A 23,426-nucleotide genomic window follows, 5' to 3' on the forward strand; every position below is an offset into this window, starting at 1 on the left:
ATTTCTGGGCTCTTCATTCTGTCTCATTTATCCATGATCTGACCATCATGCCACCACCATGCTGTCTTGATGGCTGTAGCTTCATTGTAAGTTTTGAAATCTAGACATGTGGGTCCTCCAACTTTGCTCTCGTTGAAGACTGTTTTGAGCCTCTGGGTCCTTTGCATTTCTACATGAGTTTTAGGATCAGTGTGTCTGCAGACCTTCTTGAGATCCTCCTCAGAGGTGGGGCCCAGGAAGCTGGGCTGATTCCCTCCCTCTACTGAAAGGAAAGACTTCCTGAGCACCTGATCCACAGACTGTGAAAGTTTCCAGTCTGACTAGAAACACAGTATCCTCCGCACTGTGTCCATGGCCCCTTCAGAGGTCTCTTTCCCCATGTTCACATGCCAGTCAGTGCTTTGCTGACCCTCCAGTGAGAGGGTCCCCACTCTCTGTGTGCAGCTCTCTCTTCTCTGGCTTCTGTCCTGTGGACTCCAGCAGCCTTCATCTCCCAGGATGCCAACTCTGTCTCCTCAACTCAGGGTCTACCTGGCTCTGCCAACCTCAGTTTCCCCTCCTAGACCTGGACACTGAAGGCAGGAAGCTGGCGTGATCACAGGGCTCACCATTATTTCCTATCTGTAAGGGATCAACAGGAAATTCTCTGACACCAGCTGGGGGTCCTACAATTCACTCAGCTCTGGCCCCATCGATGTGGAGATGGCATCAGACCCCACAGGCTCAGCCCCACAAGACCACCCCCACTTCAGACGCCAACCCCAAGTCCAGACATCACCTGTGCTCTGACCCACAGGCAACAGATCACAGGTTCCCACGGCCCCTCCTCGGGTCTGATGAATGTGCTGGAGGGACTCAGAGAGCTCAGGGAAATGTTTGACTTGCTAGATTAGTGGTTTATTACAAAAGGATATAACTCAGGGATAGCCTGTTAGAAGAGACGCCCAGATCAAGATGCTGGGGAAGGGATGGGAAGCTTCCATGCCTCTCCAAGCACGTCATTCTCCCCACGTCTCTACGTGCTCCCCAGCCTTCAATCCCCCCCAATGCTGAGACTGTCCCTCTGAGTTTTCATGGGGGCTTCATTGCATAGACATGATCGATTAACACATTGTCCATTGGTGATTGATTCCATCTCCCCTTCCCAGAGGTCAGGGGCAGGACTGAAGCCTCCAACTCTCTGGTCCCACGGTGGGGTCCACAGACCACCAGCCGCCATCCCTAGGGGCTTTCTAAAGTCACCACAACAACATGAATTTGGGCTTGTTATGAACACCGTGACACCTTCATTGCTGTCTTCAGTTGGGAAACCCAAGGGCCTTAGGACCTCTGAGCCAGGAACAGTGACAAGGGCTGATTCCGTATTTCTTATAAATCACACTATCACAGCCATTGTCCCACATATTCTGTATGGGGGAAGGGGAGGCTGTTGGGGCTACTGCAGCAGGGACCAGGTGGTAGAAACAACAGAAGTGTACTGCTCATGGCTGCAGTCAAGCTCTTCCTCGCATGGGGTTGCTTCCTGTCAGGGCACTAATGCCATTGCCATGGTGGGGGCTCCGCTGTCAGGAGCTCCTGACTCCCTGACTACCTCCCAGAGCACCCGCTTTTGACACCAGCACACTGCAGGTTTCCACATTTGAGGTCAAGGGGACACGAACATCCTGCCTACAGCAGAGGGTGAGTCCAGACCCTGTTACTCCTTCACGGCTGGCTGTATATGTCACCCCTTGTTCCCTAGTGGGGAAGACTGGAGGATACAGCTGTGGCTGCTCTCTGCCAGTCACAAGGCCCAGCATCACCCAGTATTGACAATTTGTTGGGACTTGCAGTTAGATACAGGCCTGGAAACATGGAGACACCTGGGGTGTGGAGGGGACACCGTCTACCATGTGTCCCATGGCCTCTCCCCCAGGAGTGTCAGTGGCTCCTAGGGATGGGCTCGCACTGAGAGCCAGGTGGCTAGCCTCTGGTGGGGGGCCATGCCTGGGCAGGTGGGGCACAGAGCTCACTCCAGCCACTGTTCCTCTCCCAGTGACCAGCACGGACTATGAAACTGCGGCCGATGCCACGGAGACCTCCTCCTACTTCAGCGCCCAAGGCTACCTATCCAGGTAGAGGTCCATGTAGACGCAGGCAGCACCCAGCAGGCTGGTGGTGCAGGCCCAGGGGGGTGGCAGTGCTGGCCTGGGCAGACGGAACCTGAGTCCTGGAGCTCTCAGCCAGGCCCTGGCAGTGTCCTGCCAGCAAGCAGGGGTCTGCAGGAGCCATCCAGGCCTGACCCCTTGCTGGTCCACCTCATGCCCCTTCTCTGTTCTCCCACCAGCCGGGAGCAAGAGGGCACGGAGTCTACCTCAGAGGAGGGGCAGCTGCCCCAGGTGGTGGAGGAGATGAAGGACCTCCAGGTGGCCCCTGGCACACGCCTGGCCAAGTTCCAGCTCAAAGTGAAAGGTGAGGAAGAGAGACAGATTGCCTGGAGCGCCATCTGGACAGTGGAGGCTGGGTGGGCATGGGGGCCGGGGGTTCTGAGGGCAGGGCGCGCTGGCCGGGGGCTGTGTGCTGACCAGTCCCCTGTGGTCCCAGGCTACCCAGCGCCACGGCTGTACTGGTTCAAAGACGGGCAGCCCCTGACGGCTTCTGCACACATCCGCATGGCTGACAGGAAGACGCTTCACACCCTGGAGGTTGTATCTGTCACCAAGGAGGATGCCGGCCAGTACTCAGCCTACATTAGCAACGCCGTGGGCGCCGCCTACTCATCAGCCCGGCTGCTGGTCCGAGGTGGGTGCGGGGGACTGGGTGTCCCCACCTGGGCAGTGCAAGTGGCCTGGGTGGGGGCAGGCAGGCAGTGAAACAGACCCACAAGTGTGGGAGCACCAGGAGACTGCGGAGGAGGAGGTCAGGAGTCACTTTTGGAGGATGGGTATGAGCTCCTTTGTCCCAAGTTCTGAGCATCGCAAGGTGCTCCCAGGTCACGCCAGAGGGAGTGGCCGAGGGACCCAGCTCTGCCCAGGCTTCACTCGCCCTTCGGTGCCACCCCACGTGCTGGCTCCAGATCGACGCCCACACTCTTGGGGCCGTGGAGGGTTGTGTGTATGAGAGTGGGTGGGACACCCCTACAGACTCCTACCCCCAGCAGGTGCACAGGCCCAGAGGAGGGAGGCCCCCTGGTGCTACAGGCCTGACTTCCATTTCTTGCCTCTTTCAGGTCCCAAAGATCCCGAAGAGAAGCCAGAATCAGGTGAGCCGACTCGGGTGGGCAGAGGTGGGTGGATGGCTCAGCAAAGTGAGTGAGGGACACAGCGTCGCAGGTGGAGGAGGGTGCACTGTAGGCTGTGGAGACCCAACCTCCAGATGGGATGGGGCTGGGGCCTGGGGGGGGGGGCCTTGGTGCCCCGAGGATGGGGAGCAGGGGTTCGACATGCATTCATCACCAATGCTTGCTGTTTCTCCAGATGTGTACCAGCAGCTGGTGCCGCCCCGATTCCTGGAAAGATTCACCTCCAAGAAAGTGAAGAAAGGCTCCAGCATCACCTTTTCAGTGAAGGTGGAAGGTGGGGCCCTCCTACTGTCCTGCCCCTTGACAAGGACAGCCAAACCCAGGATCAGAGCGGGCCCCGCCCCCTTCCTACCTAGGACTCCTCCCTCAGGATCAGAGCAGGGCCCCTCCCTCTTCCCACCTGGGACCCCTCCCCCAGGATCAGAGAGGGCCCTGCCCTCTTCCTACCTAGGACTCCCCCCAAGGCCCTTCAGTCTTCCCATCTCCCCAAGTCTCCCTCACTGTTCCCTCCTGCCCACAGGGTGCCCGGCCCCAGCCGTGCACTGGCTGCGGGAGGAGGCTGAGCGAGGCGTGCTGTGGATTGGCCGTGACACGCCAGGCTACACGGTGGCCAGCTCTGCACAGCAGCACAGTCTGGTCCTGCTGGATGTGGGCAGACAGCACCAGGGCACATACACCTGCATCGCCAGCAACAGCGCTGGCCAGGCCCTCTGCTCCGCTAGCCTGCACATCTCTGGCCGTGAGTGGGCGTGGGTGACTGCGGGCAGCTGACCTTCACTGAGCCCCCGACCCAGAGCCCTCTCCTGTTGGCCCCCTGAACACAGAGCCCCATGGGCCAGCTCCCACCCCTGTCTTGTAGGCTCTGCATAGCTGGATGAGACCCTCCTAGAAGCCTCCTGCCCCGCTGAGTGTTTTCCTCCTGGGCCCCACTCCACCTCCCAAGGGCCAGGGTCAAGGTCCCTGCTGGGGGGTAGACACCCTGGGTCAGGTCCCCGCCAGAATTGTCTCAGGGCTGTGGGGCATCATCCTGAGGCTCACCCTGTTCTCCTGACAGTGCCCAAGGAGGCAGGGGCAGCAGAGGAGCATGCTGGGGTGAAGGAGGCCCTCATCTCCACCTTCCTGCAGGGGTGAGTAGGGGAAGCAGGTCAGCAGCAGCAGGCCTGGGAGTGGGGCGTTGCCGCCCTTGGGAGGGAACCCCATCCAGACTGCAGCCCAGCCTTGCCCCTCAAGGACTCTGTGGCTTGGGCCAGGCCCTGTCCCTCTCTGTGCCTCAGTGTCCCCACTGTAACACCAGGGCTTCGGCTGAAGCATTCCCTCAGGATGCCCCTCCCCTTTAGGACCCAAGCCGTCTCCACGCAGATGTCAGAACCTGCAGGTTTCACTGATCTTGCTGGGCAGAGGAAAGGTATGGGCTGATTGGGAGCAGGGAGCAGGGTGGGGGTCGATGCACCCAGTGCAGGGGTGAGGCATGGAGGAGGCTGCTCCAGGCCCACAGCTGCTCCAGAAATACCTGCTCATCCTCTCTGGGCCAGGGCTTCCTGCCCTCTCCTGGGCCTGATTCTGAATGCTAGTTGGTGTCAGGGCCATTTCTGAGCCTTGCAGATCTGACCCTTGGCTCACAGCTCACGCCCAGTGGGCTGTGTGGATGCCTGGCCTGGACACAGGTGGCAGTGATGGCTAGGTGAAGGCAGTGCAGGAGGCAGGTGCTGGGCATGCCAGCATCCAGACCTGATCTGTCCTGGATTCTCCCCCGTCCCCAGCAGGGTCCTTCGGCTCATTTCCTGGCCACCTGCACAGGCCCTTCTGGCACCTTGGGGTATTTGTAACTTTTTAATGGAAAGCAGGGAGTCTGCACAGAAGTAGAGAAGGGAAGGCCATGTGCTCTGTGTGCTGGTTGCCCACCTTTGGGGTCACTTCTCGGCTGACCCCCACTCATCCAGGCAGCCCTCATTCACTCTTGACCCGACCCTGCAAAGCTTCCAGCAGTGATGGCCCCAAGTCTGTGCATTCCTCTGCACTGCTGAGACTTGAGCCCAGGTCCAGGCCTGGAGAGCACAGGTCGGCAGGGCCTGCAGCTAGCTGAGCCAGCTTCTGGTCCCCAGGAGAGCCCATGGCGGTGGAGGCCCGTAGCCACTTGTCCCTGGCCGAGGTGGGCACAGAGGAGTTCCTGCAGAAGCTCACCTCCCAGATCACAGAGATAGTGTCGGCCAAGATCACGCAGGGTGAGGGCGCCGCTGGCTGTGGGGCGAGGGTAGGGGCAGTGACTGAATTCCCTTGTCCATGCACCCTGGGGACCCACGGGGAGGGGATATGGGCCAGGCCCTTCCTGGGCATCACATGCCCTATGCCCCCAGCCAAGCTGCAGGTGCCTGGAGGTGACAGCGATGAGGAATCTAAGACACCGTCTGCATCCCCCTGGCATGGCCGTTCCCGCCCCTCCTCCAGCGTCCAGGAGTCATCCTCGGAGTCGGAGGATGGGGACTCCCGTGGCGAGGTGCTCTGATGGGGCAGTGGGGGGCAGGCAGTGGGCAGGGCACCGGTGGGGGGAGGAGTGGGAGCACAATACTGCCACCTGGGATGGCCTGGACCCCTGGGCCCTCTGGGGTGGCCTCACTGCCACCCTGATGGGATTTCCATCAGCAGAGTTGGGTTGAGCTTGTCCTGGAACTTCTGGAACCTCAGGATGGCTTCTCCCCCAACGTGATGCCAGGCACCCCGCAGCCTCAGGAGGCCCGGCTGGCTCCAGTCTGGGTTTTCCCCGCTCTGGGGTCTTTGTGGGGGCTGTGGGGGTCTTGGTAGGTCAGGCTGGCATCCCTCTGGTCTGACTTGGCATCATCCCCCCCAGATCTTCGACATCTATGTGGTCACGGCTGACTACCTGCCCCTGGGGGCCGAGCAGGATGCCATCTCACTGCGGGAGGGCCAGTATGTGGAAGTGCTGGACTCCGCCCACCCGCTGCGCTGGCTTGTGCGCACCAAGCCCACCAAGTCCAGCCCCTCACGCCAGGGCTGGGTGTCCCCTGCCTACCTGGACAGGCGGCTCAAGGTACTGGATGGCTGGGGCGGGGTCCTGAGATGGACCCCTGGGTCCTCCCACAGGGTAGGGCTGGGCCAGAGATGGGACCACCTGCCACCATCCCCCATTTTCTCACCAGCTGTCACCCGAGTGGGGGCCCACTGAGGCCCCCGAGTTCCCGGGGGAGGCCGTGTCTGAGGATGAATACAAGACAAGGCTAAGGTGAGGGTCCGGCAGGCAGGGGCAGGAGCGGCTTTGTGGCCTCCAGGTAGCCTTGGGGGTGCTGCCCACATTGCCGGGCTCGTTCTGAAGGTGGGCGGCGGTGGGCTGCATGGGAGGAGGAGGCCGCCCGCCCCCCCTCAGGAGCTCCTGGGTCTCTCCTCACCCCATCCCCTCCCAGCTCCATCATCCAGGAGCTGCTGAGCTCTGAGCAGGCCTTTGTGGGCAAGCTGCAGTTCCTGCAAAGCCACCACATGCAGCACCTGGACCACTGCCCCCATGTACCTGCGGCTGTGGCCTCCCAGAAGGCTGTCATCTTTCGAAATGTGCAGGACATCAGCCATTTCCACAGCAGGTAGGTGGGTAGGCAGGCCCCACGGCTTCTCCGGAGGGTAGGCAGGCCCCACGGCTGCTCCGGAGCCCCCAGGTGTGCACACAGACACATGCACATGGGCCAGCCAGGCATGCACAAAGGTACAAACACACATGACAGTCACAAGTGCACAAAGACGAATGCATGCATATCAGTGATGCATGCGCACACATGCTCACGCATGCCTGAGAGAACTTCACTGACTGGGTTTACCCACTGGCGCACCACACCCCTGTTTAAGGGCACAGATGTCCCTAGGAACACAGGCATGTATACCTGGCTCGCCCACAGAAGCGCCTGTAGTATCCTTGCCTGCTGCCAGCACCCATATGTGAGAACGCTCCAGAAACTTCTCCAAACACATGACAGGCACGTCCCACAACATGCACTTCTGTGTACACAGACACAGGCGTGCATACCTGCATTCAGACGCACACTCTGACACGTGTGGGCATGCATGTGTACACGACACACACACGTCATGTGTGCAGATGTGGATGCCCTCACACACCGCACCTGCAGCCTCTCCAGCCCAGACCTGGGCAGCAGCCTGTTTCTCCCCCAGCCTGAGGGCTCACCATCCCCCTGACCACTGTCCCCTGTTCTGCAGCTTCCAGAGGGAGCTGCAGCAGTGTGACACGGATGACGATGTGGCCATGTGCTTCATCAAGAACCAGGCGGCCTTTGAGAAGTACCTGGAGTTCCTGGTAGGCCGCGTACAAGCCGAGTCTGCGGTGGTCAGCACAGCAGTGCAGGAGTTCTACAAGGTGCCCCCCAACCCATGCCTCATAGTTTTCTGAGAAAAGCAGGGCCCCTGAAGCTCTGGGCTCAGCTTCAGAGGGTGACATTGCGGGGGGCAGGAGGAGGGTGTGAGGCCCACCGGAGGGAGGAGCAGTGCACGTGTATACACATGTGCATGTACCCCACGCCCCAGCCCTCCAGCTTTCCGCCCTGGTAACACTGGCCATCGGGGGTGCACATGTGTGTCCCCAACCCCGTGCTGCGGTTCCCACAGAAATACACGGAAGACGTGCTGTCAGCCTTAGACCCCTCGCAGCCACCACCGCCGCCCCTGCAGCACTTCCTGGAACAGCCTGTGGAGCGGGTCCAGCAGTACCAGGCCTTGCTCAAGGTACAGGGCCGCCGCGTGGCCGCCCTCCCTGGCCTTGGTGGGCGGTCAGGCAGACGGGCGGGCGGTGGGGCTCGGGCCTGACGCCTTCTCCCCCAGGAGCTGATCCGCAACAAGGCGAGGAACAGGCAGAACTGCGCGCTGTTGGAGCAGGCATATGCCGTGGTGTCGGCCCTGCCGCAGCGCGCTGAGAACCAACTGCATGTGTCGCTCATGGAGAACTACCCAGGCACCCTGCAGGCCCTGGGCGAGCCCATCCGCCAGGTGCTGGGCGCGGTGGAGGGCCTGGCGGGGCCACGTGGGTGGGGGGAATGGGGCACGGTGGAGGGCCTGGTGCGGGGCCATGTGGGTGCGGGGTGTGAGGTGCTGTGGAGGGCTTGGGCAGGGCCATCGGGTGCGGGGTGTGGGGCATGGTGGAGGGCCTGACAGGGCCATGTGGGCACCGGGTGCAGGGCAGGGTGGAGGGCCTGATGGGGCCACATGGATGCGGGGTAGAGGACATGGTGGAGGGCCTGGCGGAGCTATGTGGGTGCTGGGTGCTGGGCGCGGTGGAGGGCCTGGGCGGGGCCATGTGGGCGCCAGGTACCGAGCTGACTGAGAGCCAAATGCTCCCCAGGGCCACTTCATCGTGTGGGAGGGGGCGCCGGGCGCACGGATGCCCTGGAAGGGCCACCATCGGCATGTCTTCCTGTTCCGCCACCACCTGGTGGTCTGCAAGCCCAGACGGGATTCCCGCACCGACACCTTCAGCTATGTCTTCCGGAACATGATGAAGGTTTGCGGGTGCCCATGGAGCCCAAGTGGGGCAGAGGGGGTGCCGGCTGGGCAGGGAGTGTGGAGTCCTGCTTCCAGACAGTCAGTTTGCATCCCGCCTCCCCCCACAGCTGAGCAGCATCGACCTGAATGACCAGGTGGAGGGTGACGACCGCGCCTTCGAGGTTTGGCACGAGCGAGAGGACTCTGTGCGCAAGTATCTGCTGCAGGCGCGGACGGTCATCACCAAGAATTCCTGGGTGAAGGAGATCTGCGGCATCCAGCAGCGCCTGGCCCTGCCCGTGTGGCGTGAGTGTCCTGGCCATGGCAGTGCTGCCAGATTGGGAGCCTGAGCCTGACCTGAGTACAGGAAGCCTCGGGGTTCACACAGCCCCCCACCCCAGCACAAGACAGGCACCCAGACTGTTAGGGACGTGAAGGACCTGGTAACCCCAGGTCGGCTTCCCCACCTAGGACAGGAGAGAGGATCCCCTTTCTCCGCGGTTCTTTGTTACCCATCCAGCTTGCCTCACTCACCCTGACTCCCATCGGACCCAGGTCCTGGATGGAAGGTCGCAAGGGGTGGTGTCCATAACAATCTCACTCTTTGACCTTGAGGCTTCTGGCTGTGCCAGGGACGCACCAAGGACTTGGGAGGGGGGGCTATCCCACCCACCAAGAGCTCAAAGCCTGTGTGTGTGTTGTGTGTGTGTGTGTGTGTGTGTGTGTGTGCACGCGTGCACCTAGAACCCCCAGATTTCGAAGAGGAGCTGGCAGACTGCACAGCCGAGCTGGGTGAGACTGTCAAGCTGGCCTGCCGTGTGATAGGCACACCCAAGCCCATCGTCAGCTGGTACAAAGGTAGGCCCCTGGGGCTCAAGGGATGTTGATCCTGCACCAGGAAGAGGCGCTGGGAGGGAATCCATCCCGGGCAGGGGCTGGGGAATGAGGGGCGGCCTGCTGGGGGGCTGGGCACAATCACCGCCAGCCTGGGTGGGTGCGTGGGTGGACGAGGTGGGACAGAGTCAGAGGGCGTGCACCCATGATCCCGACACAGTGATCGTACCCACCCCAAACCCACTCCTTAGCTCTCCGAGGGCTCACACCCTGTCCCAGGTACCAGGCCCTGCCAAGGGGTGCTGGTCGTCTAGGGGAGGAGACAGATGACAAACCAGGAGACAAACATGTGGCATGAAGGCGACACGGCCAGCTAGAGAAATGAGGCAGAGGGGGCAGCTGGCAGGCCTCCCTGGTGAACATTCAGGAGCTCTGGGTGGGCAACCAGGAGGCCAGGAGCAGGGAGAGGGCACTGAGGCTGGCTCTGTGGTCAGGGTCCCCAGGAATACCCCCACTCTGGCATCAGCTGCACTTCGGGGGTCTCTGGGAGCACTCCACTTCTGACATTCTGGGGGTCCATGGGATCACCCCCACTTCTGACACCAGATGCAGCTTGGGGGTCCCTGGGACCACCCCCACTTCTGACACCAGATGCAGCTTGGGGGTCCCCGGGGACCACCCCCACTTCTGGCATCAGCTTCACTTTGGGGGTCCCCATGACCACCCCCACTTCTGACACTGGCTGTATTCTGGGGGTCCCCAGGGACCACCCCCACTTCTGGCATCAGTTGCACATTGGGGGTCCCCACGACCATCCCCACTTCTGACACCGGCTGTATTCTGGGGGCCCCCGGGACCAGCCCCACTTCTGGCATCAACTTCACTTTGGGGGGGTCACGACCAGCTTTGGATTCAATGAATCACCTGAAGGACTCACAGAACTCAGCAGAACATTCCGCTCAGGGTGTGCTTTATTGCAGGAATGGGAAAAGCAACATGGGGAAGGGTCCCAGGGTCCCCCCACCCAGTGGTCATGCAGACTGCATGTTCCTCCCGCATGCATGCGTGGCAGCACTCAGTCTGGCCCTTTGGGGACATCCCTCTGAGCCTTGTGGCTTGTGGCCTTGTGTCCAGGGCCTCTGTTCGGGGTCACTCATGCAGGCACAGGTGACCTGTCACGGCCCCTGCAGAGGTCAAGCTAATGACATGTGACCTTCAGCCCCAGCCCTAAACCACAGTGTAGTACAGCCATCTGACATGGTCCAAGGCCCCCAGGTAAACTGAGACACTCTCACTGTGGGTCACTTGGGCTGGCAGACAGGTCTCCAAGTCCTCAGTTCAGTCTGAATAACCAAGTCCAGTCCCAGTTTTGGGGAGCTGTCCCAGGGGCAGGCCCTCGGGTTGAACAGCCAGGGGCACTGGTTTGTCCTTCATGGCTGAGGATGGGGCTAGAGCGGATACTGGTGGTGTTGCTGGGACACAAGAGGGGCCTTCCCCGTGTCCTGCGGTCAGAGCCACAGGCTGAAGCTGGGGGACACAGGGACTGGTTCCCGTCAGCAGTTTGGGAGAGCGGCCCCAGGGTCGTCTTCTGGAGGGAGGCCCTGCAGCCACCTCGTCCTGGGGTCTGAGGAGGTCCATCCCCAGCTGCCTCCCCTGCACAGAACCTGGGAGGGTACCTGTCCATCCAGCTGTCCCCTCATGGCCAGACCTTTGACCTGTGAGGACTGGTTCATACCCTCCATCCTGGGAGGGACAGAGTGGTTCATACAGTTTCCTGGAAGCAAGAACGAACCCCTGGGGCCACCTGTTTTGGCCAGGCTGCCTCCAGGAGGGTGTGCTGGCCGGGGCCCACGTCCAAAGTGAAAGGGGGACGTGCTGCCCAGGAGTGGACAGTGAGTGCTCTGGAGGGGATAACTTGGCTGGGGATAGCTGTGTCCAGTGACCAGACTGCCTCCCCAAGGGGTGGATGGAGGAGGTGGGGGCAGCCACATGGTCAGCCCGTGTTGACACATGCTGTCACAATACACGCAGCGCACACAGTCATGTGGTAGGGACAGAGCTGCTGTGACCCAAAGCAGCGTCATGGCAGGAAACCCCACCGGTAGCTGATGGAGACACTGATTTGCCAGGATGGGGAGTCCGCCCCCAGCCTGGCCTCTGAGCGGTGTCCCATGCAAGAACCTCACCTCGTTCACCGCCCCAAGGAGGGGTCTTCAACTGACCGGTCTGTAGCCTCTCAGGCTGTGTCTTTTGCAACAGCTTAAGGCTGGTGGGCACATAGCAGTCTTCACTGGGAAGAGCATCGCCAGTGTAGCCACACAGTTGGCCCTGAGCTCTGCCCATGGAACTGGGACCCGGCTCCCCGCCATGTGGCCTGGATCGCTGCTGCGCTCACTGCATAGCCTGGGTCTCCCCTGAGCTGGATGACGGGACGGGGGAGGGGGAATTGGAGGGAAGGTCCCCTAGGAGGTTCTGTCCCAGTGCATGAGTCTGTAGGTGGGGGTCCCCTTTGTAGGCGTCGAAGAGGTAAAGGTTGGTTATTGCAAATGGAGGAACTCAGTGTGGGGAGACTTCTGACTTGCCAGCCAGCAGAATGGCAGAATGTCATGGGTGGACGCTTCCCATGTTAGGAGCAGAGAGGGGCAAGTGCTGACCCACCCACAGGGGCCACATGCCCAGAATGGAGGGCCCCGGACACGAATCAGAGACCTCGCCTCGAGAATGCGGAGAGGTCCTGGTGCCTGCGTGCCTGAGGGTGGAAGAGCAGGATCCATTGCTCTGCACGGGGGATCCCCTTACAGCAGCCTGTCTACACCTACTGGAGCCATAGGAGCAGTTGCCTTTGCCCAGCCACCTGCTCCCTCTGGTGGCTGCTGCCACCTCTGCGCTGGAGAGTCCACACTGGAATGTCCCCTCCCCACATTCCCTCTGGCCCGCGAACTGCATACCGCAAACATTGGGTCCAGAGGTAGCAGTTGCAGCCACAGAACTCTGACTTGGCCTCAAGGTGACATTCAAGTCCTATGAGTGGATGCAGGTGCTGTGAACATCCTACCTCTCCCTGCCTGGGGTCTCTGGGCACAGGGGACCAAGGCTCACCTGTCAGGTCAGGGTGGAGGAGCAGGAAGACACAACACACTTCCACAGCTCAGTAATGTCCCGCGTTTGGGGCTCACCCAAAACTCCGTCTGGAGCAGCGTTTCTGCAAATACTGTTTTGGCTTCGGGGATGTTGACTTAGCAGCCACGTCACATCACCGTCCGAGGCTCTGTGCCCCTTGGTTGGCTGGGGACCCCTCGCAAGGTGGTGACCTTGCTGATGGGGCTCCTTCTGGCCCAGAGCAGCAGTCACATCCCCCAGTCTTTCTCAGGGCCACCTGTCAGAATGCTCCTATAGCCCTCCACTCACCTCTGCCTCCTCCAGCCTGTCACAACATTATGGATGCCACGCAGGTTCTGCCAGCCCACAGGATGGGCATCAAAGTCTCCCTGTGGGGACATGGCTCCTCTGCTGTCATCCAAAGGAGTCCTTCACAAACTTCCGGTGCCTGGCCTCCCAGCCCAGGTGCTGGCCCTCCTGCCTTCTGCCCATCCGGACTTGGTGACTGCACCCAGTATGGGCTCTCGTGTTTGTTAGGAAGCCAGTCAACGTCAGGCGTCAGGAGGGAGCGTATCAGCCAAAGCACCACCCAGAGATCTGCTTTTGACCCTGCTTCTCGGTGCCCAGACTGCAGCCTCTGGCCCCACGGCTCTTCCTCCACAGGCCACGGCGGTGGCGGGGGTGGGGGGGGGTGGGGAAGGGGCGGGGGGTGGTTTCCTGCCCAGTGGACCTCATGCTGTCTGCCACCGACTCCACAGACCTGTCATGGGTCCTGTTACCTGGCCCAGTGGGGCCTTCTGTTTATCTTCCTCCTCCTCTCGCTTCTGGAACACCTCGTCCCTGACCATGTCCCTTCTTGTCACCGAAGCATGAAGGGTCTGGGGTGTTTCCCCACTTGGAAACCACGAGGCCAGCCAGATACAGATAGAAAACAAGGCCTTCTGGCTGGAGCCGCATATGCCAGTCCCCACGTTTGGGGGCCAGATGTTAGCTGCAGGCAGTGGGTTGCCCCCCCAGTGGAGAAACCTCAGGTTTTAGGAGACGCTGGACTTCTATGGGGCTGCTAGCAGGCCTGCCTGTGTCCTCTTCCCCAAAGTGACTGGGTCACTTGACGTGGCTTAAAAACAGTTGGCACGGGTTCCTCTGAGTTAGGGGTCACGATGCTGCTTATGAACTGTTATTTAAACAGCCTCATTCGGCACATACAAGGTCCCCTGTGAAGTTTTAGGTATTTGTGGAGGACACAGTTCCTTGCGGGGAAAGATGCACCTCTCCTGGCCTCCACGCAGGGGAGAATCGCATGATGGCTGGAGACATTCAGTTGGGTAGTGATGAGGGACATTGGCAGTGTCTGAGCATGTCTATTGGGTGGGGTCCTGGGGAGTAACGGAATCAATGGGCAGATGAGTGAAGGTGTGCGTGCCAGAATGAGACATCGTCTGTTGGGGCCAGGTCCCTCTGCCCGGCCCCTACCTCCAGCAAGGAGCCTACTTTGCAAGGCTGCACAGGGGACATGGAGGTCTGGGGAAGGAAATGGCACTCTGGGTCAGCTTGGCCAGCCAGGCTCCCCGCCAGGGGTCCATGCTCCAGAAGTGCTCCTCCATCGCTGCCCCATGACTGCAACCCCCCAGGCAGGCCAGCCTCCTGTCCCCAGCAGGGTCCCCTCCGTGACAGCCCTGCCTTCCTTTCCAGATGGGAAGCCAGTGGAAGTGGACCCTCACCACATCCTCATCGAGGACCCCGATGGCTCATGTGCCCTCATTCTGGACAACCTGACTGGCGTGGACTCCGGCCAGTACATGTGCTTCGCAGCCAGTGCTGCTGGCAATGCCAGCACCCTAGGCAAGATACTGGTGCAAGGTGAGCCCTGGGAGGGAGGCTGGGGTGTGGGGCATCTGGACCCTGCTCTACTTTGGGGACTCAATGGGGGGCACAGGCCTGCGGGTGGGGCTGATGGTGGCCATGTGGATTCCGACCACATCTGGGGAACTCACTGGTGGAGTAGGGTCCCTCTCCATCATGGTGTCTCTCTCTATATCTCTTCCCCTTCCACCACTCGGTGGCCCCACAGTACCCCCACGGTTTGTGAAAAAGGTCCGGGCAGTGCCCTTTGTGGAGGGAGAGGACGTTCAGGTCACCTGTACCATCGAAGGTGCCCCACACCCCCAGATCAGGTAGGCCAGGCAGTGTGGGGGCTGGGACAGGGTCTGCTGGATGATGGCAAAGTGTGGGTGGGCTCCATGTGCAAGCCCAGACTGCAGGGGGGGTGAGAGGAGGGTCTCAAGTCGGGGAGGCTGGGGTGGCTCTGCCTCACACTGTAGGGTTGGCCATAGGTGGTACAAGGACGGGGCCCTGCTGACACCCAGCGGCAAATACCGAACGCTGAACGAGCCCCGCAGTGGCCTGCTGGTGTTGGAGATCTTGGCGGCCAACAAGGAGGACCTGGGCCACTATGAGTGCGAGGTGACATGGGCAGACATAAGGGCAGCTGAGGGGACTAGCTTGGGACCTCCCATCACCCAGTGTCCCTGATGAGGGAGGGACTCCGGCTCCCCATCACCCAGTGTCCCTGAACCATGATGAGGGAGGGACCACAGCCCCCTATCACCCAGTGTCCCTGATGAGGGAGGGACCCCGACCCACCATCACCCAGTGTCCCTGAACCATGATAAGGGCAGATTCCTAGTCCATCACCCAGTGCCCCTGAACCATGATGAGGACAGAACCCAGCCCCCCATTACCCAGTGCCCCTGATGATGGAGCGATCCCTGGCCCACGATCACCCAGTATCCCCAGTGAAGGAGGGGATCTCTGGCCCACCATCCAGTGTCCATGACAGGGGACAGGGACCCAGATGGGAACCCTGGGTGGCATCCTCTTTTCTCCCAAAGCCACTTGCCCACCTGCAGGGCCAGGGGTGGTCTGTGGATGGTGTGTGTAGGCTGTGGCTCTTCCTGGCTACAAGCCCCCTCTGTGTGGCTGCTGTTGGCAGCCTAGGTGGGGCCTGGCCCCTATGGAGGTTCCTGTGGGAACACACAGACCTGAGCCAGCTCTGGACCCATACTGTCTGATTCAGTCACTACTGGCCACATGCAATTTGAATTGAAATCAATAAGTTACTTGTAGGTAAAGATTCGGTTCCATGCACGTGCTTGGGCCCATATGGCCACCACACTGAAGTGTGTAGACAGTGTCCCCAGTGCCTAGGAAACCCTGGGCAATGCTGGGTCTGTGTGGGAACCCTTTCTTTGGTGATAGGCTCTATGCCTCTGGGACACAGCCAGGGAGGGCCCCCACTACAAACGACCTGCATGGTCCACAGGGAGCCGCAGGCTCTAAGCAGGCTCCTGCCATCTGCCCTGCAGTTGGTGAACCGGCTGGGCTCTGCGAGGGGCGGGGCAGAGCTGTGCATGCAGAGCCCAGCTGTGCGAGCCCGGGAACAACGTCGCAGAGAGCAGCTTGCAGCTGTGGAAGGTGAGTGCTGTGGGGCTGGGTTGGGGGAAACTACCAGCTTTTCCAATCAAGGTGTGCTTCTTGGAGGAGGGGCAGTGAGGGCCAATGAGGGGTCTGGCTGGGAGAGGAGGGGATGCAGAGGCTGTGGAGCAAGGGCTGGGTCTCAGCGCCCTACTGGGGCAGCATGAGGTGAGCCATGAGCCCAGAGCTTCAGCAAGGCTGAAGGGCTGCCCTGGGGGTGGCATCTTCCTCACCATCTCTGGGGCAGTAATGAGTGCATAGAAAGGTCCTATCTGGGCCAGGCAGGCTGCTGGACAGTAGCCAGCCAGGCCTCGTGATAGCTGACATCAACATTAGGTAGGACAGCTTTGCCGTGTGCAGAGCACAGGGCTGCCGGGTCTCAGCTTGGCTCCCAGGAGAGGGAGTGGTGTTGGGGTTGGGTTGTTCATGGGAAAAACAGAATGCCGTGGCTCTGCCTCCCTAACCTGGCCGGGGGTGGCCCCTGCAGTCCTGGGATGTGTCTCACTAGGGGGAGATGTGCTTTGGGGTGGGAGGTGAAGGGTGGGCGGCAGGGCACCTCACGCCTCCACTCATGCCTGGGTCCAAGATCCCAGCTGGGCCCAGCCCAAGAATGGCTGGGATGGGGAGGGTGGCAACTGGAATCTGTTCTGGGCCTGCTCAGTCCCAGAGAGCAGCCTGATGGGGCAGGGTGCAGCCCCAGGGACAGCTTCTCCCAGTGCAAGTATCCCCACCTGTAAGGTGGTAAGTCTTCTGTTCCTGGAGGCATACAAGCAGAGGCTTGACTAATACCTGGTGGAGCTTCAGCTCCCACAGTAGGAAGGGCTGGAATACATGTTCTCCCAACTTCTGAATGTTGGCTTCTGTGATGCCTTGGGCTACTGGATCCAGTCCTTCCTGGGGCCCCATGCCTGGGCGCCTCTATCTAGACCCTCCTACAGTCAGCCTACTTGGCACCTGAAGTTTGGCCTCACAGCCTTTGAGACCCTCCACAGCCATCACAGAGAGGGCAGGGGTCCTTGTTCCTGCCCCCCAGAGGATCCTGTGATGTCTGCAGGCACCTGCACTTCCTGCAGTGTAGCATCTTATGTAGGGGGGGTGCTGCATAGGGACTTCAGTGCTCCCTCTCAGGCTGGCAACAAGCATGTCCTACAGAGACATTCACTTCATTGTCATGATGGGTCACTTTCTGTCAACGTCCGACGGCTGTGGAGTCTGGAAGAGGGGCAGCCTCCTGGTGCCTCACATCCAAGAAGGCGGGTTCTCACAAACCCAGGATTGGAGCCCAGCGCCTACCGCTTCCTAACCCTATCCTGCCGCTTCATCTTTAACCTGGTGGCTCTATGGCCAGCACGGCCCTGGCCAGCCTTGTGGGGTGGGTGCTGCCCCCTCGCTTGTGGAACCGCACTGGGCCAGGAGCCTTGCTTCGCACGGCTGCACCTCTCCAATAGCTGCCAGTACTCACTGGAGCTTAGGGCCCATCAAGTGCCTGGCCAGTTCAGGAACAAAAGCACCAGGCAGCCAAGACATGTCCTGACTACCACCCCATAGAGCAGCAGGAGGGGACCCCAGTCATGGGGGGGGGCGAGGAGAGGAGTTCTGCACACAGGGTCCAGTCTGCAGGTGGCAAACAGGCTGGCTCTCTCTGGCCCCAACTTAATCCTCACACACAGGGCATGTTGGTGCATTCCATTCTCTCTCCCAGGGGGCTTCCCTCTCCAGGAGGCAGCTAGCACAAACACGCACATGTACATACATACATGCATGTGTGCATGCACATGCTTGTGTGCACACATATACACAAATAAATGAGGCTCCCAAGGGCCATACGGATACAGCTGGTACATTTAATTCATGTGCATCCAATTGGAGACAAGTTTAAAATACTCTTGGTCATCTAAAAGGAAAATCCTTTTTCTATATGGCACTGTAGCAAAGCCTGAAATCCCACACATGAAGCCAGGGTGCTGTGTGCCCCAAGCCATGCCACTTGAGTTTTTTGAGCATCCCACTCAGCTTTGTCCCTAGAATGGCAAAAGGGACTGTTGAGACCTAAGGGTACTGGTAGCCGCTGACTGCCTGCTGTCCAGCAGAGTGTGGTTGGGAGGGGGCATCTCTGTGGCAAACCTGGCCCTTCCCAGAAGTTGCAGAGGAAGAGACCTTGAGACAGGTTGGAATAGGTGCTGCTTGGTCCCAGATGAGTCCTATCCTGTCTCTGGGACTCTGATCCTCCATCTGCTGGCTCCAGAGGGGTAGAAAGGTAGGGTAATCAAGGCAGTTGAATTTGTAGGTAGCTTCTATGGGAAGACCTAAATTTCTCTACTCACTTAGAGCTCAGGACCCTGTCCAGGCATTTCTGGTTGCTCCTGATGGGATTTTCATGGCCTCATGCTACAAAGCTCATATATGCCACCTCCCTGGAGAGATGCCTTTATTCTTTAGGAATTTTTATAAAACAGGGACCAGCCATCCCAGTCGCAGTTTGATTCCCATGAGCCATTCCTTTCCCCACGCCTAGCCTTCAGTTTTTGTCTGAGCAGTGGGACCTTAGGTTTGACAAAATCACAGGGCTCCCTGGCACATGAGCTGAAGAAAGAGCTGGAATTTCTGTGTGGACTGCCCAGATGGGGCCCCTACTCTTGCTACAGTCCCTGAAAGACCCTCATTTCCTCATGTTAGACACATTTGATGTTCTACTTCCTTATCCCCCAGACACTCAAAGAAGGCTCTGTCATCTCCATTTCAAAGATGACAACTGGGGCTTCAAGCTGAGACAGATAGGCCAGGCAGGGCTTGGATCCAGTGCTCCTAAGCCGAGCAGGTTACTACACTGCCATGCCATTCAAACAGCTCAGCTCCTGAGCGCTGGCTGATCTGTAACCCTGGCTATTCCGACTGTTTTCTTTGTAGTCACTGAGCAGGAGACTAAAGTCCCCAAGAAAACCATCATCATGTAAGTGCAGGCGTGTTCCTAACTTTCCTTCTGACTGCAGTGCCCCCTGCATGCCCACTAACCCACCTGGACCTTGCCTGTGTGGCCCGGCCACCTGCTTGTCTGACTACCTGCCCATATGGCTTTTGCTCACCACGCAGACTGCCAGCACTTTGCAGAAGCTCCAGAGGGGACCCACATTCCCCTGGGGTCTTGACTAACTTCACACTTCACAGCTCTCTCTTACAGGGCCTCCATGGCTCCATTGCTTCCGCAGGGTAGACTTACTCTGTATACTTCACAGCAAGCAGTACACCCAGCTTGGACCCAGAATCACACCAGTTAGTTTGGAGCCGGGACTGAGAGCTGTTTCCCACGGTGGGCCAGAGGCAGAATTCTAATCAAAACCCTAGAATCTAGGACATTTCTGTCCAACAGAGCTTTCTGTGATGTTGGAAGTATTCTCTATGTTGCACACTACAAGAGCATCCACTAGCCATATGTGGCTGCCAAGTATTTCAAATGTGTCAATTGTAACTGAAGAACTGAATGCTAGATTTTAGTTATTCTCATTAACTTGCATTTAATTAAAATAGTGTAACCCTAGTGGGCAGCACAGCTCTAGGTCCCTTACATGTCTCCAAGCCCAACCCTAGCATTAGGGAGATGGGGAAACTCACGTTCAGGGAAGAGGCTTGCTCAGGGTGTCTCATGATTGGAAGCCAACCGATAACCCATTTCCCCGGTGCCACGCCCGCCATCCCTTTCTTTGATGCCTTCAAGGCTGGGGTTGTTGCTACTTAAATTACACAAGAGGTTTGGAGCTGAGTGAAACCACAGAAGGAAGAATTGGTTTTGACCTGGATGATCGGGAGGACTTCCACTAGAGGGTGTGTGCAGGTGGAGATTGTGGAAAAGCTTGCAAAAGCCAGGAGGCAAGAAAAACTGGTCTAAGACCAGATGGCTGGGAAACTCTGGTTAGTCCCCATGGACCTATGACCTCCTCAAGGGGCCTGAAGTTGTCCAAGTTATGGAGAATCTTATCATCAGACATTTGGTCAGATCCTGGGTTAACCCTTCCTCAACTTCCTCCCTCCTCCCCCAAGGCACGTTGCTGCCCCACAATACATGGGGTAGTAGTAAGTACCCCATCCCTGGAGCTATGCGACTGTGTCTGAGCTTTATACAGATTAACTCTATGTTTCATCCATGAAAGGAGCATCTCTATTATTTACATCTTATGGATGGCTCCTGCTCTCTGAGGGCTCACTGGGGTAACCCACATGATATAAAGCATAAGGCACTGGTGGGATGGACAAGGAAGGCCATATGGCTATGTCCCTGCATACCTTCCCATTAACTGCACAAAGAGCACTGGGATCTCCGAAGTGAGATGGTCATAAATGGAGGAGAGACTAGCACACAGAGACATTGTAAACCAGTCTCAGTCTGGGGTTTTGAGGCACCTTGTAATGTGGAATGGCCCTCCCCTGATGCCTCAACTCTTGTTTTGAGATATGCACGCTAGAATTTGAGGTTAGCCAGATGGGGCTTTGTGCTTTGTTTCTTTGGTTCTCTGTAGGTTCCAGAGGTTGGGCTCAAGCACATGTGTAGGAGTTTGTGCAGTGTCACCACTTGCTTGTGAGGACACTAACCCAATCACTCATGTGGCCCCTGCATGTGCTGATGGTGCGGGCACTGAGCAAGGCTGCAGGTCTCTGTGCCCATTTCCTCTTGGCCCTCTCCCCGCAGAGAGGAGACCATCACCACCGTGGTGAAGAGCCCCCGTGGCCGGCGCCGGTCCCCCAACAAGTCCCCTTCCCGCTCGCCTTCTCGCCGCACTGCCAGCCCACCCAGGCCAGGCCAGTTGGCCCCCGAGGTGCTCTACTCACTGGGGGCCAGCCAGCCTCGAAAGCCTGAGGTGGAGCCAGGCTGGAGGCCCACTGTGCCCATGCTGTACGTGACGGAGCCTGAGTCCCACACACCGGCCCTGCCCCAGGGCACGAGGCCCCAACCCAAGTGGGTAGAGGTTGAGGAGACTATTGAAGTCCAGGTGAAGAAGACGGGCTCCAGGGGTGCATCTCCTGCCAGAGAGGCACCCGACAGCTCCACAGGGATCCTCTTCATGATGTCAGGTGGGACACCCACAGGAGACCCCAATGCAAACAATTCCAACAACAAGTTACTGGCTCAGGAGCCCCAGGCCCAGGGCAGAACCATAGTCAGTGCTGGAGAGCCTCTCACCTTCTGCATGGACGCTGGGCCAGAGGAGACCCCTGAGCCTTTCCCTCCCCAAGCAGCTGAAGAAGAGGCTCCCCTGGAGGAGATGGAGGAAGGAGGTGCCCTCCTGACAGAGGAGCCTCAGGGCACCAACAGCCTTTGGAGCCGTGACCCCAAGGTCCTCACACATGACGGCCGAGTGCTGACGCTGGCTGACCTGGAGGATTACGTGCCCCGGGAGGGGGAGACCTTCGGCTGTCATGGCCCAGTGCCCAGCACTTCTGATGACCCACCCTGTGAGGTCTCTGTGCTTCAGAGAGAGATCAGTGAGCCCACTGTGGGGCGGCCTGTCCTGCTCAATGTGGGGCGTCCCCTGGGCCCACGAGGCCCATCCAGCTTTTTCAGTCACCGGGAAGTGTCTCCGTCAGGGCCTCAAGTCCTTGGCCCCAGTGGAGTCTCCTTCTGTGTGCAGGAGGTGCGGGCTGGGGGTGCTACCTCCTGGAAGCCGTCCTTCTGCACCCAGGTCCAGCGGTCTGCAGACAGTGGCCAGAGCAGCTTCAAAACAGAGGTTTCCACCCAGACAGTCAGCTTTGGGACAGTGGGTGAGACGGTCACTCTGCACATCCACCCAGATGGGGACAAGGCCCCCAGCCCCTCCCAGGGTTGAGGCCATAAGCATCAGGGGCTTGGCTGTCAGGCACCCTGATGCAGCCAGTGTGGCTGCGTGGAGGAAGCCAGTGCCCCATGGATATGTGTGCTCTGATCCTCCCCTCCACTCTCCAAGAACTCAGGGCTGGAGCCTGCCTGCCCCTTCTACCCCAGGCACTTGCTACCTCACAAGGCCTGGTCTGGCTGAGGACACTGCACACAGATCTGGAGTCTCAGAAAGTACAGAAGCCTCTGAAGAGTACAGGCTGGAGAGACTCATGGACTGCAACTCTGGGCTCAGGGCTCTAGACATAAGTCAAGGACACTGTATCTGTCTGGCCATGTTCACAAGGCCGGGATGTCAGGTTTGTCCTGTCTGCTCCAGGCTAGGGTCCTGGTCTTCCTCTCAGGTGGGGGCTCCCCAGCCGCATCTTCACCATGAACATTTGTCTTGGCCTCTGGGAGGCCTGTGCGGGGCACAGCCCTGCAGGCCCTCCTGAGCCTTTCTGCAGGGTGGACCAGGGTCTGTGCATGGGAAGTGGCCCATCAGATGGCCCCAATGATGATAATAAACTGGTTCCCTGCACTGTGTCTTCTCTGCTTTCTTGCTTCTCTGCCTGGTGGCTCCGGCGACTTGTTGGGGAGGGCCTTCTATGTCTGGTCCTGGGGACCACCAGTAGCAGCCCTTGGTGGGCACCTGACACCAGCCTGTGGGTTCTGGCCCATCCTAGGGTCCCTGGGTGGAGGCGTGACAGCTCGCCAGTGTAGCTTGCTCACACAGGCTGTGTGGCTGGTGACAGGTGCTACCTTGTGACAAGACTAGTGGTCATTCCCAGCCCTCTGGAGGCTGAGCAGCCCTCCCTACCATCTGTGCCGGGGGGGTTGTTGGTGAGATGGGCACAGAGGTTGTGATGTGTTCGGGGTCTGTTGACCTCCTTGGACTGGGGAAGGATGAGACGCATGTCCCAGTGCCATTGAGGGCACACAGACAGCAGACTGACTAGTCGCTTCTCCAGCTTGGAGGGTCTGAGGATACAGAAGATGAACAAGAGAAAAAGTCTGGGGTGAGGGGAGAGCTCCAGGCGGGGGGACCTGCTGGGAATGGAGTGGTAGGCATCCCTGGGCATGTGTGAGGCTGTGGTGTGACCATAGGAAGAATGACCCCCAGGTGGGGGAGGAAAATGCACCAGGAGCTAGAGGCAGGGAGGCAACAAGGATACAGTGGCCTCAGTGGGGCTAGGCTGCAGGTTGAGGGGAGGCCGCTGCCATGCATGGCTGGCCTGGGAGGGCAGGAAGGACCCCTTGGCCCCTGACAACATCAGGCTGTTCCCAGGCTTCCCTAGAGTGTGGGGCTGGGTTCCCTTGGGCCTGGGTGGCCCAGTACCCTGGGGTCTGGAGTGGACCATGGTGTGGAGGCCAGTCCCAGGGTGAAGGTATGGGATGAACTGA

The 23,426-nt window shown here is 59.3% G+C and overlaps 1 protein-coding gene across 42 annotated transcripts in view; it reads left to right on the forward strand.

The window, feature by feature from the left end:
- OBSCN (obscurin, cytoskeletal calmodulin and titin-interacting RhoGEF) overlaps positions 1 to 23,426 on the forward strand; it is a 166,718-nt gene that overhangs the window by 128,889 nt on the left and 14,403 nt on the right. For 40 of the 42 annotated variants that reach the window (XM_086707175.1, XM_086707103.1, XM_086707095.1 and 37 more), the window contains 23 exons: positions 2,036 to 2,114; positions 2,327 to 2,451; positions 2,584 to 2,781; positions 3,209 to 3,241; positions 3,456 to 3,554; positions 3,801 to 4,019; positions 4,335 to 4,407; positions 4,618 to 4,685; positions 5,383 to 5,502; positions 5,635 to 5,774; positions 6,126 to 6,326; positions 6,436 to 6,518; positions 6,697 to 6,870; positions 7,499 to 7,655; positions 7,904 to 8,020; positions 8,117 to 8,281; positions 8,634 to 8,792; positions 8,902 to 9,079; positions 9,518 to 9,631; positions 14,399 to 14,566; positions 14,778 to 14,880; positions 15,040 to 15,169; positions 16,072 to 16,180. In XM_086707175.1, the coding sequence (XP_086563301.1) occupies positions 2,036 to 2,114; positions 2,327 to 2,451; positions 2,584 to 2,781; positions 3,209 to 3,241; positions 3,456 to 3,554; positions 3,801 to 4,019; positions 4,335 to 4,407; positions 4,618 to 4,685; positions 5,383 to 5,502; positions 5,635 to 5,774; positions 6,126 to 6,326; positions 6,436 to 6,518; positions 6,697 to 6,870; positions 7,499 to 7,655; positions 7,904 to 8,020; positions 8,117 to 8,281; positions 8,634 to 8,792; positions 8,902 to 9,079; positions 9,518 to 9,631; positions 14,399 to 14,566; positions 14,778 to 14,880; positions 15,040 to 15,169; positions 16,072 to 16,180 (3,012 nt within the window). Of the gene's footprint in view, positions 1 to 2,035; positions 2,115 to 2,326; positions 2,452 to 2,583; positions 2,782 to 3,208; positions 3,242 to 3,455; positions 3,555 to 3,800; positions 4,020 to 4,334; positions 4,408 to 4,617; positions 4,686 to 5,382; positions 5,503 to 5,634; positions 5,775 to 6,125; positions 6,327 to 6,435; positions 6,519 to 6,696; positions 6,871 to 7,498; positions 7,656 to 7,903; positions 8,021 to 8,116; positions 8,282 to 8,633; positions 8,793 to 8,901; positions 9,080 to 9,517; positions 9,632 to 14,398; positions 14,567 to 14,777; positions 14,881 to 15,039; positions 15,170 to 16,071; positions 16,181 to 19,087; positions 19,131 to 20,861; positions 22,564 to 23,426 lie in introns of those variants that run through there. The other 2 variants (XM_086707337.1, XM_086707344.1) reach the window with 2 other exon arrangements.

The sequence above is a fragment of the Puma concolor genome, chromosome A1 (assembly GCF_028749965.1).
Source record: "Puma concolor isolate L17-30 chromosome A1, mPumCon1.1.hap2, whole genome shotgun sequence".
NCBI classification, from domain to species: Eukaryota; Metazoa; Chordata; class Mammalia; order Carnivora; family Felidae; genus Puma; species Puma concolor.